The sequence below is a fragment of the Squalius cephalus genome (assembly GCF_949319135.1).
Source record: "Squalius cephalus genome assembly, chromosome: 2".
NCBI lineage: Eukaryota > Metazoa > Chordata > Actinopteri > Cypriniformes > Leuciscidae > Squalius > Squalius cephalus.
In genome coordinates this window covers 34,018,262-34,039,895 of record NC_137123.1, presented here as the reverse complement: position 1 = coordinate 34,039,895, position 21,634 = coordinate 34,018,262, and the positions used below count along the sequence as shown (strand labels likewise).

General features: G+C 43.8%; 1 protein-coding gene across 2 annotated transcripts in view; it reads left to right on the top strand.

Moving 5' to 3' along the window:
- Positions 1-21,634, top strand: part of vps8 (VPS8 subunit of CORVET complex) — a 183,869-nt gene that overhangs the window by 120,030 nt on the left and 42,205 nt on the right. For both annotated transcript variants that reach the window (XM_079851756.1, XM_079851757.1), the window contains 3 exons: positions 14,410-14,579; positions 15,106-15,274; positions 17,360-17,413. In XM_079851756.1, the coding sequence (XP_079707882.1) occupies positions 14,410-14,579; positions 15,106-15,274; positions 17,360-17,413 (393 nt within the window). The remainder of the gene's footprint in view (positions 1-14,409; positions 14,580-15,105; positions 15,275-17,359; positions 17,414-21,634) is intronic.

The following is a 21,634-nucleotide window of genomic DNA, read 5'->3' as shown; positions in this document are numbered from 1 at the left end:
GACCTTCCGAGCCGGTGGTTATAGCTGAGCGCTCGCCGGAGCCCCTCCCGCGAGCCTCGCTCTCTCCTTCTCCCCCGCCCTTCACCGACGCGCAGCGGCCGGCCTCTGCCCGCACTGCCGTCGCATCAGGGGGTGAAGCAGACCAGCTGGTTACTCCCCTCTGTCAAGCCGCGCAAACGGCGCCGCTCACAAGGGATGTCAGAACGGACGGTCACGGGCTATAGCTTCCTTTACGTTACAAGGAAGCTACCCCCCCCCCGGATGACGCACGCCCTCTCCCCCTCTGTTCGAGCCGCGCAAGGCGCCGCTCACAAGGGATGTCAGAAGTAGACGGTCACGGGCTGGCTTCCTTTACGTTATAAGAAAGCTACCCCGCGTCTCGGTCGCGCGCGTCACTCTCCGGCCACCTCCGTTTCTCACACATTTCTCAGTCCCCTCCTAGCTCAGGCGACTAGAAATATCTATATTGCAGTAAACGAGCCTGTTGTTATACACGCACGCCTGCAAACAAACGATGTCACAGCACATAATGACATCTTCCCGCTCTCTCTCCCTTTGTTCGAGCCGCGCAACTGCGCCGTTCTCAAGGGATATCAGAGCGGACGTCACGAGCACCGGCGAAAGGAGGAAGAGAGAGTGATTTCGTCCCGCTTAGGCCGGACTTCCTCCAATCCTCGCATATTTCTCAGTCCCCTCTAAGTTCAGGCGGCTGGAAATACTAATACTGCAGTAAACGAGCCTGTTTTAATACACGCGCGCCTGCAAACAAACGCTCGGTCATATGCTCGCACTGACTGGAAGCTCATGTGTGCCCCTGTGGCTCAGTGGCAGAACATTAGGCTTCCGCACCAGAGATCCGTGTTCGAATCCGGCTCTGGCAGCAGAAAAACTTTTTTCTGCTTGCTTCTCCGAGTTCGCGGCCAGCTTTCTTACATACAGAAAGCAAACCCGCATCTCACGGGATATATATTTCTCAGTCCCCTCTAAGCTCAGGCGGCTGGAAATACTAATACTGCAGTAAACGAGCCTGTTTTAATACACGCGCGCCTGCAAACAAACGCTCGGTCATATGCTCGCACTGACTGGAAGCTCATGTGTGCCCCTGTGGCTCAGTGGCAGAACATTAGGCTTCCGCACCAGAGATCCGTGTTCGAATCCGGCTCTGGCAGCAGAAAAACTTTTTTTCTGCTTGCTTCTCCGAGCTCGCGGCCAGCTTTCTTACATACAGAAAGCAAACCCGCGTCTCACGGGTTAAATATTTCTCAGTCCCCTCTAAGTTCAGGCGGCTGGAAATACTAATGCTGCAGTAAACGGGCCTGTTTTAATACACGCGCGCCTGCAAACAAACGCCGAAACACGACGCTCGGTCATATGCTCGCACCAACTGGAAGCTCATGTGTGCCCCTGTGGCTCAGTGGCAGAATATTACGCTTCTGCACTGGAGAACCGTGTTCAAATCCGGCTCTGGCGGCAGAAAAATATTTTTTTCTGCTGGCTTCTCCGAGCTCGCGGCCAGCTTTCTTACATTCAGAAAGCGAACCCGCATCTCACAGGATGGTGCTTGAGTATTTATGAGCGTCTAAACATATGAGCCATCAAAGCATTTGCTCTATAACGCCGATGGTGTTACAAGTGTAGAAAATGTGCCCACTCCCATGTGCTCACTGCTACACACAAAACACGGTCTCCCCGGTAACGCTCACAGAGCGCACTCTCATAAAGCGGACACATGCCGCTTGAGTACTAAGTGTAGTAAATGTGCCCACAACTCTGTGCTCACACCTAGCTGCTGCCCGCTCTATCACACAGTTACCCGGGTTGCAGATCCTCTAAAGCTCACAAACATTCCGGCTCTGGCCGAAGGTGTCATAAATGTAGAAAATGTGCCCACTCCCATGTGCTCACTGCTTCACACAAACATGGTCCCCATGGTAACGCGCATAGAGCGCTCTCTCATAAAGCGGACACAAGCCGCTCGAGTACTAAGTGTAGTAAATGTGCCCACAACTTTGTGCTCACACCTACCCGCTGCTCGCTCTGCCATTCAGTTACCTCGGGTCGCACACCCTCTAAGCTCCCAAACACTGGCCGTGTCATAAGTGTAAACTCTGCGCCCGCTCACGTGCACGCGCACTCACTTTTAGACATTACAATCCCCACGCCGCTTTCGCGCCAGGGGTGTTTGTCAGCAAATCGCGCTCCATCCTCTGGGACCGAGCTACCGAACGCTGTACAGCCGGCCAATACTGTTTACCAGCCCCCGTGTTCGAGCACCAGCGGCGCGCACGCCGCTCCATCCTCTCTGATACAGGTTCCCCAATCCCGCGCAGCGCGGCGATCTGAACCCAGAGACCATTCGACCCCTAGCTATGCATGCGGAAGCATGGGAAGCTATTCAGGGCGCGTCAGAATGGGTGCTGAGTACTATAAAACACGGCTATTCGCTTCAATTCGCTCGTCGCCCTCCGCGCTTTCAAGCACAGACGGAGACGAAAGTGAGTTCAGAAGCTGCGCACCTGCTTCAAGCTGAAATAGCGAAGCTGCTGCGCAAAAGGGCTATAGAACAGGTTCATCCTTCTCTGAGCGAGTCGAGCTTTTACAGCCGCTACTTCCTCGTACCCAAGAAGGACGGAGCGTTAAGACCTATTTTAGATCTGAGACATCTGAACAAAGCCCTCATGAGACGGCCGTTCAAAATGATCACAACCAGAAAAATCCTCGCGCAGATTCGCCCAGGAGACTGGTTTATCTCTCTCGATCTAAAAGACGCATATTTTCAGATCCAGATAACTCCCCGTCACAGGCCATTCTTGAGATTCGCCTTCAACGGTTGAGTATATCAGTACACAATCCTGCCCTTCGGCCTGTCTTTGGCACCCCGTACATTACGAAATGCATGGACACGGCTCTCGCTCCCCTGAGAAAACAGGGAATGCGAATACTGAATTATCTGGATGATTGGCTTATTCTAGCGCTGTCAGAGACGGAACTTGTGTCTCACAGAACAGCGCTTCTCAGCCATCTGGAGGATCTGGGTCTCTCGGTCACTGGACCAAGAGCTCGCTATCGCCCCGTCAGTCAATTTCCTTCTTGGAATAGAACTGGACTCGGTGGCTATGACGGCCAGACTGTCGGAGCAGCGCGCGCGCCGCATCCGCCTCCTCGCCGCATCCCTCCAAATAGGCAGCCGGGTTCCGCTGAGGACATTCCAGCGTATCCTGGGGCATATTGCCTCAGCTGCAGCAGCGCTCCAGCTGGGCTTACTGCGCATGCGCCCGCTTCAACGCTGGCTGAAAGCGCGCGTGCCCCACCGAGCCTGGGCGGCCGGCGGCTTGCGAGTCAAAGTGAATCAGAGCTGCATTTCAGCCCTGCAGCCCTGGCTGGCAGCCGTATGGTATCACACAGGAGTGTCTATGGGAGTGATTTCACACCGGAAAGTTGTCTCGACAGACGCTTCCAACCTAGGTTGGGGAGCGCTCTTCGAAGGCAGACCGGTCTATGGCCGCTGGTCAGACCAGGAGAATCTCCTACACATAAACTGTCTAGAGATGCTCGCGGTCGAGAAAGCGCTCAAACACTTCCTCCCATTCCTCCACGGTCACCATGTTCTAGTCCGCACGGACAATACATCGGTAGTGGCCTATGTGAATCGCCAGGGCGGTGTCAGATCAAAGACGCTCTGCACCCTGGCGGAACGCCTCCTCGTGTGGGCTCAGCACTCTGCGCTCGCTGAGAGCCGCGCATGTGCCTGGCCACCTGAACGAGGGCCCCGACAGACTGTCCAGGGACAACGTTCCCCCTGGGGAGTGGTCTCTACACCCCCAAACAGTCCAGTCACTGTGGCGCCGTTTCGGCAAAGCGAAAGTCGACCTTTTTGCGTCAAAAGACAACGCTCATTGCCCAGAGTTCTTCTCGAAGAACGAGGACGCGCTGGCCCAGACCTGGCCCAGCGGCCCGCTGTATGCTTTTCCCCCGGTCTCTCTGCTGCCTCAGGTCATCAAGAGAATCAGGGAAGCGCGCCACACAGTGCTCCTCTTAGCCCCATACTGGGAGAACCAAGCTTGGTTCCCGGATCTAATACAGCTGGCAGACTCAGCCCCCTGGCCGATACCGGTGAAGAGAGACCTTCTCTCTCAAGCCCGCGGCTCGATATGGCATCCCCATCCAGAGCGCTGTCTCTGCATGCGTGGAGCCTCAACGATTACACGCTGATCTGCCAGACGGGGTCATGAACACGATCATACAATCTAGAGCCCCCTCTACGAGGCGGCTCTACATGTCGAAATGGTCAGTGTTTAACAGATGGTGCACTGCTAAGGGGCTCGATCCACAGACATGTGGGGTATCGCGAGTACTGTGTTTCCTTCAAGAGTTACTGGACGCGGGCAGGTCCCCCTCCACGCTCAAAGTCTATGTCACGGCCATTTCAGCGCTCTCTGTTCAGAGCTGGGCCGCGCATTAGGAAGGAACGAGTTCGTCATCCGCTTCCTTAGAGGAGCCAGGAGGATGAACCCCCCGCGACCCCCCTCGGTTCCTATGTGGGATCTTTCACTGGTCTTGGAGGCCCTGAAAGCGCATCCCTTCGAACCCTTGGAAACTGTGGATATGAAATACCTCACGCTCAAAACCGTTTTTCTGATAGCACTGTCTTCAGTCAAACGAGTGGTGGAACAGCTCTTTGTTTCGTTTGGCGGGCGCACCAAGGGTCTCGCCGCCTCGAAACACAGCCTGTCCAGATGGATAGTGGACGCTATTGCTGCTGCTTATGCGTCTAAAGACCTGCAGTGCCCATTGGGCATTCAAGCTCACTCCACCAGAGGCATGGCCTCGTCGTGGGCGTGGTCCAGCGGGATTCCCATTCATGACATTTGTGCAGCGGCAGGCTGGGCCTCCCCCTCCACATTTGTTAGGTTTTACAACCTGGATGTTCCCGCCTTGCAGGCGAAAGTGTTATCAGTCTAAGTCTCGCGTATGCCAGCCCACTATCTGTGCGCGGGCTACGTTGTGTGATTTAGCTCTACTGGTTGAGCTGCACTATACAGGGAATTGTCAGTTCGGACCGGCCGTGCCGCTCCTAACCCCCTAGTGTGTGCTTATGTACGGCGCTAGCCCTCTGTGGGCCGCCCGGCTCTCTGCTATCACGTTCCCCGGGCTCTCCCTGGGACTCATTCAGTGGATGCTGGGCGCGCACGGCGTTGACAAGGGTGTTCCCGTAGCGTAGTAACTACGCAATACGAGAGAACCTCTCGTAAGAGAACGTTTCGGTTACTAACGTAACCTCTGTTCTCTCTAGAAGAGGGAACGAGTATTGCGTAGCCCGCCGTGCTCGCGCCACGAGCTCATTCGCTTCATGCGACAGAAACCAGAGAAGCAGCCTCCGAGCCCCGCTTTTATACGCTAAGCCACACCCCTTTTCGCGGGCTGTGACGCATTAAGCGCGCCAAGCGCGCTCATTGGTCGTGACGTCACGCCAAGGGCTCAGCGGTAGGCTGCTGCAGTTGCCGCAGGGCAGCCAATGGGCACGCTAGTAAGCCTGCCCTAGGTCTGCAGGCTGCCGCACTGCGTTGACAAGATTATAAAAATTAAGGATAATTTTTGGCTTCAGTATCTCGAGAAAGAAAGGCTTTCCCGTAGCGTAGTAACTACGCAATACTCGTTCCCTCTTCTAGAGAGAACAGAGGTTACGTTAGTAACCGAAACGTTTTAATGTACATCCAAGAGGATAGTTTGAAGAGGTTTCAAGAAAAATCCTTTGCTCCTACCCAAAAAACAAACTCCAGCATATTCAGTTGCCAGACACGACTGGAACTTCAACAGGATGCAGTTCTTTGGTCAGATTAAAAAATAGATAAAATACATTTTTCAGAACTGAAAAAATAGCTAAATAGCTTATAAAACAAGTACCCCATGTGTAGGATTAAATATACTGCTGGATCTTTAATGTTGTGGTCCTATTTTTCTGCTGGAGGTCCTGGAGATCTTGTTCAGATATATGGCATCATAGATTCTAAGAAATCCCATGCTAGAAATCTTATAATGGATTTTCCATCAGGACAATGATCCAGAACAAACATCAAAATCAACACAAAAATAGGTCACTGAGCACAAAATTAAGGTTCTGTCATGGCCATTCCAGTCCCCTGACCTGAAACCTATACAGAAAACTGATGAGGAGAGTGTATCAGTTTTCGACTTAGGAGTTGAAGGATCTGGACAGAATCTGTATGGAGGAATGGTGTCTAATCTCTTGTCAGGTGTTCGTGTTCTCCAAACTCATCAGGCTTTATAGGAGAAAACTCAGAGCTGTTATCTTGGCAAAATGAGGTTGTAATAAGTATTGAATAAAAGGGTGCCATTAATTGTGGCTAATGTGTATTGGAGAAAAACAATTATTGTGTTAGGGAAACAGGTCAATTTAGCTCAAATGGAATTATTAAATAATGTATTGGGAATTTTTGAAAGATTCACTTATTTTACAGCCGAACAAATGAATCGTCCGATCAGCAGTTTAAGACATTGCATTTGTAAGCACATAACACAAGACACTTCTCTTTAAATGCAATCAAGACATTATAAATTATTCTAACACATAAAACTAATATCTAACACAAACACACACACATTCACACAAGTTGCAGAATAAAAGAAAGTGAGGAAAGAATGATTTTTAAGAGAGTGAAATGACGAAATCCCAAGTTTCTAGCAGTATATTCACTTTATAAGACCTGACCTGAACAAAACATCAATCATTAATTTAACCCTTCTATCGTTTCTTAGGCAGGGTTATTAAGTTTTATATCAATGCACCAGTTCAGCTAGAATCTGGAGGCGCTACTTGCATTTGTCGGGATTCCCTTCATTGCTGGAAAGGGGATTTCCCAGGTTCATTGATTCATGTCTGGAGTGATGTCTTGGGAAGCCAATCACATTCTGGTGTGTTGGCGGATGAATTGAATCGGAGTCTCTCCCATGGCTGAAGTTTAAAGTTTGAGGCGGGATTTGCTGCAAAACTTAACTTAGAACTTGAGACTCTCAATGTAAAAGACAAGAAACTAAGTAAAAGAAAGAAAAGAAAAGTAAATGAGATGAGATTGGATGACTTGAATAAAGCTGCTCGGACTTATCCCATTTTCATCTCCCAAATATGTCGTTGTCTCTCTGTCTTGAGTTTTTAAACTGTAACGTTTGTACAGACTCCCGGAGGGGTTCTGACCAATTAGACACTGTCTTTAGTTCAGGGTGTAAATGTTTCTCCTCCTCTCACCATAAATTACATGTTATCTGATAAGTCCCATTTCCCGCTCTTAGTGGAGTACAATTAAGACATAATTTCTATAATAATAATATGATACATTTTACACAGATTTAATTCACACAAAAATTAAGGAGAGAAGACATTCACGCTAATATCAAACACTCCATACATCCATTAAACCATTCAATAGTTATAACAATTACACAAATTATGTGGTATCTCTAAGCATATTATTAGTCACATATATAAGTTGTAAACATGATGTAGAATTATGCAGTTGAACGATGTTTGATTATAAGTCCGTCTAGCATTGTTTTAGAATGATCTGATGCATTTTGATATGTAAAAGGCAGTCTCTGTGGTTTTTAAAGATTTCATTTCTGTTTAACAGTGTAGCAAATTAGCTCAAAAGAATAATTATAACTCGTTATAATTAATTATAAATATTTGGATCAGTTAATAAAATTAACTTGTTGTAGCTGAATTATTATTACAATCAATTAATCTGTGTGTCCAGCAAACACTCAGTATTGATTGTCAATTAACTCTCAGAAAAGATATTTTTCGTGGCCACAGAAAAATAACTCTTTCTTAGCATGTAGCTGTGATCACAATCGTTAAATTGACGTTGTTTTACAAGCAAATCAAAATCAACTCGCACGAATGTGCTCAAAAGCTTTATTTTACCAAATCATGAACACAACTAATCTAAACACTAGGGGTGGGAATCACCAGAGGCACCACGATACGATATTATCCCGATACTTAGGTCACGATACGATATTATTGCGATTTTAAACATATTGCGATATTCTGCAATATATTGCAATTTATTACCTTTTTCCAACTTCAAATTATGTCCGCAAAGGAAAACTGTCAACATCTGTTTGTTCATGTCACATCAATTTTAATAATCTCCGTTAATAATCTGCATTAATAATCTGTTACACAGAACTTATTATATTAAATATTCATCAAGATTCACACCTTCACAAAATCCAAACATTCAGTGTAAGAGTAAAAAAATGACATAACATTATTTATAGTAAGTTTATTTGATTCACATCTTATTTAGAGTTTTGACCTCGACAACCCAACTGCATTTACCCAAACAGTCTAAACTAAAATATTGTTTTGGTTGAATCGGTTCAAAGGAGTCATTAGTTCGCGAATCGGACGTGTCATTAGCGGACTTGTACAACGCGTGTGATTATCCCGGCAGTGGACATCGCACAAGATTTGTCAACACAGAAAACATTTCATCATTGGATTTTGTTTTGTTTATTGAAAGTGTTTTTCATGTCAGCTGAATGTGCGGAACGCTTTTCAGAGAAGATAACACCCAGCAGTAATTCAGGAAAAAAATACCCGAATGCTGCACGTGAAACTTCGGTCTTCCGATCTTTTACCATCGTGTCAATTCTCAATTGATTTTGATTAATATGCGCGAGGGAGCGAGAGAGAGCAAGACAGAAGACGGCGAGGGTGCGCGCGCGATCGCGGCTCTCTCTCTCTGCTCGTTCTTTCAGTAATGCACCCTGTTGACTTCAATAATAAGTAATCAGTAATATGCACCTATCGCAAGCGCAGCAGTCATGTACATCACTCACCGATCAAATAAGGCTTTGGCGAGACAAAAAATTGCTTGTGAGAGAGACGCGTGAGTGACAGAGAGACGGAGGGAGAGCAGGGAAAGGAAATGCAGCTGAATGAATACGCTGCGTGTTTTAAATTGCGTAAAAAAAGGTTTTATAACAAAACACAATATGTGACGGCCGGTGTTGATTCTGTGGCGCACCGCCACATTCATTTGTAGCATTCTACTACCAAAGTTAAATTCTCATGTGTAATTTAAATAATAAAACATCGATACTTGGCGCCCGTGTATCGATACAGTATTGCCACAGAAAATATCGCGATACTATGCTGTATCGATTTTTTCCCCCACCCCTACTAAACACCCACATACACACAATCACTCTTACATGGGTAAAATAGAAAATGTGAAACTAAATGGAACCGGACACAGAAACAGGGAACTGAGTAATTTAACCACCTGAACAAAACCAGTTTCTTAGTTTTAAACACCTTGTTAGCAAGGGGTCTGCCGCTTATACTAAAACGCTGTTTAACGTTCAAATGTACGATACTTGCATTGACTTAGCTGTTGAAAGAGCATCCAGATGCAGTCTCAGAAGAAAGTCTTGATGGTTCCGTAAGTCCATGATGTTGAAGTTACAATCGATTTCTTCTGTGTTGAATGAAGAAATTCTGATGAACTTGCCAGGTTAGTCTGACTCTGTTTAAACATAGCTGTCTGTAGTCGAGGCCTGTCGAAGCGACAGCGCCGGCCGTCCCTAAGGCCGGGTGAGGCTACACAGAATAGAATAGAATAGAATAGAATAGAATAGAATAGAATAGAATAGAATAGAATAGAATAGAATAGAATAGAATAGAATAGAATAGAATAGAATGAGGCATTTATATAGTGCTTTCATATGTACTACTGTACACCCAAAGCGCTTTTACAATCATATCAGGGGATCTCTCCTCAACCACCACCAGAACAGCAATCAGAAGACACAGAGAAGAGGCAGTGGAATCTGTGCTCTTTAACCTCTGAGGATGGTCTCTCCTCCCAGGGGTCAGTGAGCCAATGGTAACTTAAGCTTTCGGAGGGAAAATGTAGGATTTTTTTGTCTTCGAGCATGGTAATTTGCATATGTAAGTGGATTAAGTGTTGATGCAGAAACTATTAAAGATTCTTGCAATACTAATATGTTGTATACATATCGACATACAATAAACACAATCATTTAGATCATCAAAATACACATTTGTAGACACTAAACATGGTATAGGTGAGGTTACATTAACTGTTGGTTCTATCATAAAGCATGATGAAGGAAGAAGGTCTATTTTAAGTCTCTATCTTGGGGATCAAACAATCCTTGGCGTTACTTTGTGGTTTTCTGCAAACCATGGCCATCTCCAAACCAATCCTAAAGAACTGGTTTAAATTCCTCCCTGGTTTTGGCTTAATTGAAAAAGGCTTTGCTAGAATGTGTTGTCTGAAATTTTACTAAACTTGCCTTTACTAAACTTTACTAATCTTTTTGCAATACTAATTTATTTGATAGATTTTGTGTGGAGTTGCTTTCTTCACCTTAGCTAGTTGTCTTTCAGTACTCACTTCTCACTTGAGGTCACTTGTAGGATAATAGCATCCATAAAAATGCATCAGACTTCAATACATTCCCTTTTATTCCTTTCTATTCTATTTTTGACAGCATAAATGCTAAATCTTGCTACTTTTGAGACCTGAACTTTATAAGTGGAATCTGGAGTGCAATTTCTCATGGTATTTTCTGTGGGCATAGTGTCCATGAGTCATTGAGTATTTATTTTCAGCAGTTAATTCCCTACCTCAGGCTTTTAAGTGTTTTAGTTTGTCGCACAATTTGCTGGAAGGTGTCTATACAGGATGTGCAACTGTTTACATGGCAGTGCAGTGCAACAGGCTGCCTACAATGGACTTGTCAAAACGTCAACGTTTTTTAAAAAATTTTTTTATTGAAATCTCTTTTCTAAAAAAAAAAAGACAGTCATAGCTATTACAAACTGGATTAAAGGAAAATAAATGCATAGACAAGTAAACAGTCAATAATAATAATAAAAACAAAGCAAGCAGACAACAGGACCAATAAATAGGAAATAGAACAAAGAAACAAATGGGTCTAAGAGTTGTGAGAAATAGTACAGAAATTAAACTCATCAAATGTAAAAATAAATCTCTTTACTTTGATTTAAGCATGTGCTGACTCGCTACAAATGTTATAAAATCAAGAGCAGTGAGTGATTTTCAATTTTTCTTTTGTTTGATTAAGGGCACAGACAGTTGTAAGTATTCATTATTAGGCTGCTGTCACTTTAAGGCCTAATGCACAGATCTAATATACTGATACACGTCTGATTTTCTCCAACATGTTTATGCGAATACTTGGCAAGATGGGTATTTTCAATTTTCATTTTACTGTGTTCAGAAGTATTAAAGGACAAGTTCGGTATTTTACACTTAAAGCCCTGTTTACAGATCGTTTCTGATGAAATAGAACGGTTAAGATTAAAATTTGGACAAATGCTGCTGTCCCGAGAATTTTAGGTTTCTTTCGCTTTCCCCCCCACCAGTAGACTGGTTGTATAGGGTGCACTGGAACAGTCCTTCCTAAAACGCATTAAACTTTCGTTTACAAAGACGTGAAACTCACCGAGTGGTCAGGGGTGTTCACTGATATGCTCACACAAAAATCACTGCAAAAGATGCTTTCCAACAGGTTTTATCGTAGTTTTTGTCCAACTCCATTGACTTGCATTGGATGTGCTGTGAGGTACGGTATTACTCTGCCGCCGGAAACTGAAGTGGGGTTGTTTTCTTCTTCTTCTTCGTGTTTTTTTTTTACGGCGGATCGCAAACAATGAAATGCCAGTGGTTTGCTTGCAAAGGTGCATTATCGCCACCAACTGGGCTGGAGTGTCTATTATTCAAGCTCTCAACGGAAGAATCTACGGGTGTGAGACGTTTGGAAAAATAGATCCACAGTTTTACAACGAATGGTAAAACACCTGTTGGAAAGCATCTTTTGCAGCGATTTTTGTGTGAGCATATCAGTGAACACCCCTGACCACTCGGTGAGTTTCACGTCTTTGTAAACGAAAGTTTAATGCGTTTTATGAAGGATTGTTCCAGTGCACCTATACAACCAGTCTACTGGTGGGGGGGAAAGCGAAAGAAACCTAAAATTCTCGGGACAGCAGCATTTGTCCAAAATTTAATCTTAACCGTTCTATTTCATCAGAAACGATCTGTAAACAGGACTTTAAGTGTAAAATACCGAACTTGTCCTTTAAGCACATCCCGCTCTTTATTTTTTCCATGCATCCATACTTCATCACTCTAACGTGTCAACAACTTTAAGCAATCCACCCACTGAACGGTGCGTAGATATATTTACAGTACATGCTGCAATATAAACAATATTTCAAAATGTCCATTGACACTCTATCTTGTTGCAACGATTTACAACATGAACAAAGTCTTTATTGTAATATTTATATAAATATTTAGTATTTGAAAGTATTTGAAAGACTACAAATTTTAAAAGTAAGGCATCCATTAATGACTTTATCCATCAGGTCCTGATGTCTCCGAGCTGCCTTTAAAAATAAAACAAATATTCGATAAAACACGTGTTTGTCAGTTAACTTCAACTTTAATATATCATATACAAATATATGTCAACTGTATTTGAAAAATGAAACCAAACCTTGATGACGTCAGTGTCAAATGGCTTGCACAGAATGCACAATTGTCATTTGATATTAAGCAAATAGTTTAAATTACACCAGCAAAACTTAGTTTTACTTCCAATCAACTAATTTACGTTATGTTACAAATTTAAGGCATTTTGTGTAATTTTCTCTCTTTATTTTACTTTCTCTGTCTGTTTAAACTGTCACTAGATATGGTATATGGTTATGTGGTCTTTCAGTTTGTCTGTGAAAGTAACTGTGTCAGCATGTGTTTGCACTCTCCCTTCCATGACCAATGGGAGTTTACAGCTTGTCATTCAAAGGAAAAAGCGAGGAAGGGGTGAGAATAACACCTGATTCCCCCCTCACACACAAATTTTCCCCTTTTCCCCTCACAAAATTGAGACATAAATTACACACATAAATGCACTCATTCAACAATCCCTTAGGAATGCTTGTCCTGGCATACATTTCAATATGCTCACTTTGTGAATTGCCCACATAGCTGATGAAATATTTTGAAATGTGTGTTCTCCAATCCTCAGAAATGTCTGTGGGGGTTAAATGTGCTTCCTTATGTGTGTACTGTATTTGCAGGCTAGTATATTTTCTGTTGGTGTGTGTGCACGTAATACTCTCATCAAAATGGTGCTCTAACATCAAAATGAAATAACATACATCAAACCCCCCCCCCCCCTTCTCTCCCACTTCTTAGTCTTTTATATGACTTTGCTAAAACATATTGCCTCTGGTAAAGAGACTGTGTAAATTAGAGGAAATTCTTCCTCTCTTAGAAATAAACTGAACCAATTTTAATGTCAGCACAAGCTCAAATGTTAATCCATTGCACAAATTTCATGTTATTTGGTTGTGATAGAAAATAAATATTTAACAGAGTTGAAAAGGCATTTGCTTCCCTTTATATTCTGAGTCGTTGTACATACCCCATTGGTTTCAGTGGCAATAACTTCATACATTATGGGAAAATTCTTCCATTGCCTGTGGTTATGAGATGAAATGGGTTCCCTCCTCTCAATATACTGAAACAGGGTGGTTGACACATAACTTGAACAATACTTGAACTTTAATGTGTTAAATTGATATTTTTTAATATTAGAGACTTATCAGTATCAGAAGCTGAAAGCATAACCAATATGGCAAAATATTTAATAAACAAATACGAAAAAGTGTGAGGGATGTGTAGAACTTTGATACATGTTCCAATTCTGCAGAAATATACTAAAGATTCTGCAAAGGTCTGAGTGTGCTTATATGTAGGTACTCTAGCTTTTGTGTTTACTTAAGTTAATAAAGGGATAGTTTACCTAAAAGTTAAATTTTTGTCCTCATTCCCTTACTCTCTTGTTATTTCAAACTCATAAGATTACCGTGTCTGTCATATCTGATGTGCAATGGCTTGATGTATGCGTGTTTGTTTACCAACATTTGTGAATAAAAGCCTAAAAGAAATCTGTTCATCATACAAAATAATTGTCTCTTCAGAAAACTTGGGTTAAACGGCTTGATTCAAATGGATCTATAATATGCAATGATTGTACTATAATTAGAAAAATGTTAATATTTTAGGTGAAATAAAGCATGTGACATTCATTGCAGTGTACAGTGTGCTACGCATTTATGCTGTCACTTTTCTCTTTTCCCCTTATGTATATTCTCTGATTCTGTTTTCCATTCTTCTAATTCCATCACAGACTGGACTCAAACCTGCATCATCTGAATGTGCAGGACCGCTCAATGTGTCTGGAGCACGTGTGCTGACCTCTGCTCCATGACATTTTTTGAAGACCTTTTCAATGGTTTACTTTTTCCTTTGTTTCCATCAGACGTTGTTGGAGACAACCACCAATCTGTTGAACTCTGATCTTCACTGGTCTCTGTCACATCTGCGTAAGGCAGTCAGTAGAGGGCTCCACCCAAGACAGGACCACTGCAACATCTGCTTACAGCAGTACAAAAGACGTCAGGAGAGCGAGGAAGAGATCATCATCTTCAGGTACACACACACATATCATCTGCACTCTGCGGGAAGTCAGTACAATGCCTTTTGGTATAACAAAACAAAACATTTTACACACTTTATTTTTTGCTGTTTTGCTTTATTGTTTTTATAAAACAAATGTTAATTCAGTCATTTTGATAAAATTTTAAATACTGTAATTATTAATTACATATAAATTAGAACATGTCTAGTTTACACAGCTCATTTGCATCTCTGTACAGACTTCAGAAGGATACCATCGTTGGAAAAAAGTGGATGATTTAAAGCATGATTTTAATGGCGTCCTGGATTGCATCAGATGATTATGTTTGTTTGGAGCATTTGACAGTAGATTGTTTCAAAATCAATAGTAAAGAAACTATAGTAAAGATATTTGCTGTGATATGCGCTAATGCCTTATTTATTTCTAATTTATTTCCTTATATTTCTAGCCTAAGCAAGCTGTTGTTGCACTCTGCCCAAACATACAATATAAACAGACCTGGAGTACTGTCATCCTGAACTCTTGTTTCATGTGTAGCTGTGGGCATCTGTACCACTGCCAGTGTCTTCAGCGTAAAGAGGCTGGTGTTTTGAGCGAGAGGCAGTACTCATGGAGCTGCTACAAATGCACATCCAGCCAGGGCTCGAGGCCAGCCGACAGACCCAGCGCAGAGAGCTCCCGATCACGCTCCGCTTCTCTGGCACAGGTCAGTCACAGTCAGTCTTCACCCAAATATAAAACTTCTGTCATATTTTACTCACCCTCATGTCCTTCCAATGCCATTGTTTCTATGGAAAACCACCATTAAGTTGGAAGAAAGTACTCCATACAAATTTTGTCTGAATCCATACTATATTAAAAATTGGTTTAGGTGAACAATTTTTTCTACACTTCATTTGATCTGTTTGTTCATTTGAACAGTTTGTTCATGTCTCTTTTTATCTGTCAATGTATCTCTCAATCTATCATGAGCCCATCATAATAATATCAGCATAGAACAACCTCCTTTAAGTTTGAAGATGGGTCTTTCAATCATGTTTCTATTCACCATTGTATCTTTCTGTCATACACTCTTTGGGACTACAGTGAGTTCACATCCAAGGTGATATGTTTTTTTAGTACTTTTATATGCGTACCGGGTGTATGTATTATCCACGTTAATTGGAACTCTCTTGTGTGGCTGTGGTGTATGTAAATGGCATGCAAATGGGTTTCTCAGCATGCGGCTGTATTAGTCGTAACCACAGGAGGCTGACGGCTGCAGGCACAAAAGAGAGCTATGTTAGTATCCCTAATCACAGAGGTGTTGCCACGGAGATTCTTTTGGAAGACAAAAAAATATGCCCAACCGTGATTAGAGTATTAGCGCAACTGCAACAACAAGGCTTCCTTTACCCTGGACACATGTTGATTGATTCTGCACTGCACCTCAACAGAGAACTGTTATACTTCTGTAACTTAAATGAAAGCATAAAGGTGAATGTAAGCTAAAAGTGCAAGATTACTTGGTCAATGACACGATAACATAACAGTAATTTATTCAATAATTAATTAACAATGTAATTCAGACATACAATGACTGAATGAGCATATTGTTTTAATTTCTGTTAAAACCGTTATTATGATTATTATTATATTCAGAAGAATGTAAAAAAATCAGGATGATATTGTCTTAATATCACAATTAAGAGATGAAAATAATAAAATTTTTGAAAAGAGTAGTTTATTGTGGTATAATCTACCCCAGACGCAACAAAAGCATTTAGAAGCCATTATAATCAGTGATGCTGTCTACACTGGATGTGGCGCAGTGCCATATATTTCTGACAGCAAACCAATGCCTTTTCTATTTCTGACGTACTTCAAGTGCTCGTGCTACTTCTGACACAAAGAACAAATGGATTTGCAACAATCGCTTTGACAGCCTCAAGCTGTTGCTGTGCGACACGACAATTGTTGCATCCGGTGTAGACCCGGTGTTAGAATAATATATAGTTTTAACAAAAGCTGATTCACTGCTGGTTAAAGGGTTAGTTCACCCAAAAATGAAAATTCTGTCAGTAATTACTCACCCTCATGTTGTTCCAACCCCGTAAGACTTTTGTTCATCTTCGGAACACAAATTGAGATATTTTTGATTAAATCTGTATTTAATCAACAATAAATGACGTACTTCTGTGTTGTACGTCACACGCATCACACACATGACCAGCGTCGGCCAATAGTGAGCCTACGTGTGACGTACAACACAGATGCGCTGCGTAGTTATACTACGTGAAAAGACTCGAGGCCCAGAGAGAAGGAAATGCATAGTGGAATAAAGCCGTTATTTTTAGGGGTTTTTGCGCACAAAAAGTATTCTCGTCGCTTTATAAACTTAAGATTGAGCCACAGTAGTCACTTGGACTATATTAACGATGTGTATAATAACTTTTCTGGGCCAGCAAGTTTCAAACACTTAAAAGCCTATGGAGGAGTGATCCAGCTCTCAGATTTAATCAAAAATATCTTAATTTGTGTTCCGAAGATGAACGAAGGTCTTACGGGGTTGGAACAACATGAGGGTGAGTAATTACTGACACAATTTTTGGGTGAACTAACCCTTTAATATTTGAAAAATGTTTGTCTGGAAAATCAAAGTCATATGGTGTGCGACCAACATTGCAGACACATGAGGGCAAAAAAAAAAATAATGTTTAGCACATTTTATCATAGAGAAGACCCCTGCAGACCCTCATGAAAGGGTCATATTTTGTCAAACCCATTTCAACTGTTACCTTGTGTGTTTCAGAACAAAGTGACATCTGCTCATCGTGGGAATGTGGCAGAGACTCATGGGAGAAAGGTTAGTGAGTGGAATTACTTTCTACAACTAGAATAGATTTGATTAATGATGATTTAATCTTATGTGAGGTGAAAGAAATGTGCTACTTTAAATGTTTTATATTTGTATTGTCAACTCATTTAGCCACAAACTTAATTTCAGTTTAATTGAATTTAGATTTTAGATGTAGATCTACATTTTTCTACAGATCTACAACTCTTTCCCTGCCATTGTTTTTTTTTTTTTTTTTTTTTTTTGTTGCCTGCCAGCTCCAGCATTTTTTATCATTTTCACAAAACGTTCATGGCCCCCAGAATATTTTGTTATATGAATAATGAATATCTGAACATATAATATATCAAAAGAAAGAACAGAGCCTCTTGTTTTAAACAAAAATAAAAAACATGTTATTTTAACTCCATGCATATTCTTTTTTATCTACACATGAATGTGGGTAAGTTTCATAAAATGCACGTATAAAATTAAAAAAAAAGCTACGAAAATTGCGTTTTTGTCAAAGACTATGCACAGATTGGATTCCGAACGATCATCGAAACATACAGTAGATGGAGTAGATCGAGTCCATCAACAGCCTCAAAGCTTACACAGTCTTTACCACTTCGTGGGTTTAGCATTTCATGCGGTAACGTTAGGCAGTTTTGATTTATAATATATGCTGTTTAATGTTTGATGATTGCATTAGCTCACATGTAAGTAAGCTTGTTTCTGCTTCTTCATTTGTATTTGGATCCGGAGATTCTGTACTAATTCAGAAGATGCATAATAGCACTCCCTACAATGAAACATTGAAAACGTACTCGGTTACTAATGTAACCTCGGTTCTCTCTAGAAGAAGGAACGAGTACTGTGTAATATCTTACGCTAGGGGAAAATCTCTTTTCCGCGAGATATTGAAGCCAAAAATTATCCTTAATTTTGAAATAATGTAAAACGCGTTGCGGCAGCATGCAGACATAGGCAAGACGGCTCGCGCGCCTATTGGCTGCCCTGCGGCAACTGCAGCAGCCTATCGAGAGAGGCCCTTCGTGACGTCAGATCCAATGAAGGCGCTTCGCGCCCACTGCGTCACGTCCCGCCGAAACGGGCGTGGCTTGGGGCCTATAAATACAGCTCGACAGGCTGATAGAATCTGGTTTTTCATCGCCAAAGCGAACCAGAGCGTGTTGCAGGCACGGCAAAGATACGCAGTACTCGTTCCCTCTTCTAGAGAGAACCGAGGTTACGTTAGTAACCGAGTACGTTCTCTTACGAGAGGTCTCTCGTACTGCGTAATATCTTACGCTAGGGGAACACAGTGTAAAACGCTGTGCGTGCTGAGATCCAACACCAAAGTCCCAAGGGCAGGTGCCCGGGGCTCATATAGTGCATGATCACCAGGGACTCGTAGAGAGTCCGGGAAAGAGGGGCTAGAACAGCGTCATTCCCGTAATAAGTAGCGTCCTATAAGGAGCAAATTATATCAATAGTGTTCCACACATTCAGGGCGAAAAAACTCGGCCTGACAATGAATATTATGGGTCTTACACACTGCCCATAGAGTTATTTAAATGATCAGCGAGCGGCGCTCAAGCAGTTTCAGTATTCTGAGCCGATAGCATGAGGGCAGACAATACTGATTTATTAGACCGAAAGCAGCTTAGCCTGCAAAGCGGGAACCTCTAGGTTATAAAACCTTATAAATGTAGACGGGGAGGCCCAGCATGCCGCCATACAGATATCTTGCAAGGCAATCCCACTGGACCAAGCCCACGACGAGGCCATGCCTCTTGTGGAATGCGCTCTGACACCTAACGGGCACTGCAGGCCCTTAGAAGTGTAAGCCAGCGCTATAGCATCAACTATCCACCTGGATAGACTTTGTTTCGACGCAGCTAGTCCCTTAGAACGTCCTCTGAACGAAACAAAGAGCTGCTCTGTCTGTCTGAAGACAGATGAGTGAGACACATAAGCCCTTAATGCCCTGACCGGGCAAAGGAAGCCCGCGTCTTCTTCCTCATTAGAGACCGGCAGAGCCGACAGGGAAATCACCTGTGCCCTAAACGGTGTGTTGAGGGATTTAGGAACGTACCCATGCCTTGGTTTGAGTATGACTCTCGAGTCATTTGGCCCAAATTCCATACACGTCGCGCTCACTGAGAGCGCTTGCAAGTCCCCTACACGCTTTACCAAAGCGAGAGCCAGAAGAAACACTGTCTTGAAAGACAAATGTTTGATATTTATTGATTGGATTGGCTCGAATGGGGCACCTTTCATGGCTTCCAAAACCGTAGAAAGGTCCCACATGGGGACTGAAGCTCCGGTTTAGTAAACGCTGCTATGGCCGCCACGTAAACCTTGAGCGTGGATGGGGTTCTGCCCTTATCCAGTAGCTCTTGCAGGAAGGAGAGAACCTCCGTCACCCCACAGTTTGAGGGTGATATGCCACAGGCTGTGCACCAGCTAGAGAACACAAACCACTTCGAGGAATAGAGCCGTCTAGTAGACGGAGCCCTAGCCTGCGTGATCGTGTTTAACACTCCCACCGGGAGGTTAGCGGGTACCCGTTGATGGCCCACGCATGTAGGGACCAAAGCTCTGGGCGAGGATGCCAGATCGAGTCCTTGGCCTGAGAGAGGAGGTCCCTCCTCACTGGTATCAGCCATGGGGCAGTGCTTGTCAGCTGCATCAGAACTGGGAACCAAGCCTGGTTCTTCCAGAACGGAGCCACAAGTAGCACTGAGCATCCATTTTCCCTGATTCTCTCTAATACCTGAGGCAGGAGTGTGACGGGGGGAAAAGCATAGAGCGGGCAGCGGGGCCAGACGTGGGCCAGTGCATCCCTGCTCTTGGAGAAAAACTCCGGACAGTGAGCGTTTTCCTGAGACGCAAACAGGTGCGGGTGTAGAGACCATTCTCCTGACGGAACATTGTTTCTGGACAGTCTGTCTGGTCCCACATTCAGGTGGCCTGGCACGTGCACTGCTCTCAGCGAGCGCAGATTGTGCTGAGCCCAGACCAGGAGGTGCTCCGTCAGCCTGTATAGGTTTCGGGACCTGATACCTCCTTGGCGATTTATATAGGCCACCACTGACATGTTGTCCGAACGGACCAAGACGTGGTGTCCTTTTATCTGGGGACAAAAACGCTTCAGCGCGTTGTCGACTGCCAACATCTCCAGGCAGTTTATGTGTAGGAGCTTTTCCCGTTCTGACCACTGGCGGAAGAACGGTCTGCCCTCGAGCAGCGCTCCCCATCCCGAGGTGGAGGCGTCCGTGGACACCATCTTCACACTCAAGGAAGTCCCCAGGCTTACACCTGACCGGTACCAGTCGGTTGCTCTCCAAGGTTTCAGAGCTGAGACGCACTTCTGATCGACCTTGAGGCGAAAAAGACCGGAGGTCCACGCTCGACGCGGTACTCGCGCTTTTAGCCAGAACTGGAGTGGGCGCATGCAAAGCAGACCCAACTGGAGTACTGATGATGCTGAGGCCATGAGACCCAGCATTCTCTGAAACTTTCTGAGCGGGACTATAGTGCCGCAGTGGAAGGATTTCGTCATGCGCTGAATATTCAGTCTGCGCTGTGGCGATAGTTGTGCTGTCATAGACAATGAGTCCAGTTCTGTGCCTAGAAAATATATTCTCTGACTGGGAGACAGTGAACTCTTCGCCCAATTGACTTTGAGACCTAGATTCTCGAGATGTTCGAGTAATATGGTAATGTGTTCTATGAGCTCTGAGTGTGATCGAGCTAGAATCAGCCAATCGTCCAAGTAGTTCAAAACTCGCATGCCCCGAAGTTTCAGGGGTGCAAGCGCCGTGTCCATGCACATCGTGAATGTACGGGGTGCTAGGGACAAGCCGAACGGCACGACTGTGTATTGATATGCCTGGCCCTCGAAGGCGAATCTCAAAAATCGCCTGTGACGTGACGCTACTTGTATTTGGAAATACGCGTCCTTCAGATCTATTGACATAAACCAGTCCCCTTGGCGAATTTGCGTGAGGATTTTCCTGGTTGTGAGCATTCTGAACCGGTGTTTCGAAAGCACTTTGTTCAGCTGTCTTAGATCTAGAATGGGTCTGAGACCCCCGTCTTTTTTCGGTACCAGAAAATATCTGCTGTATAGACCCCCTTCGCACTGAGCTTGAGATAAAGGCTCTATGGCCCCTTTGTTCAACAGTTTCGCTATTTCGGCTCGAAGTAGATGTGCTACTTCCTTTTCTACCGTAGTTTCGATTC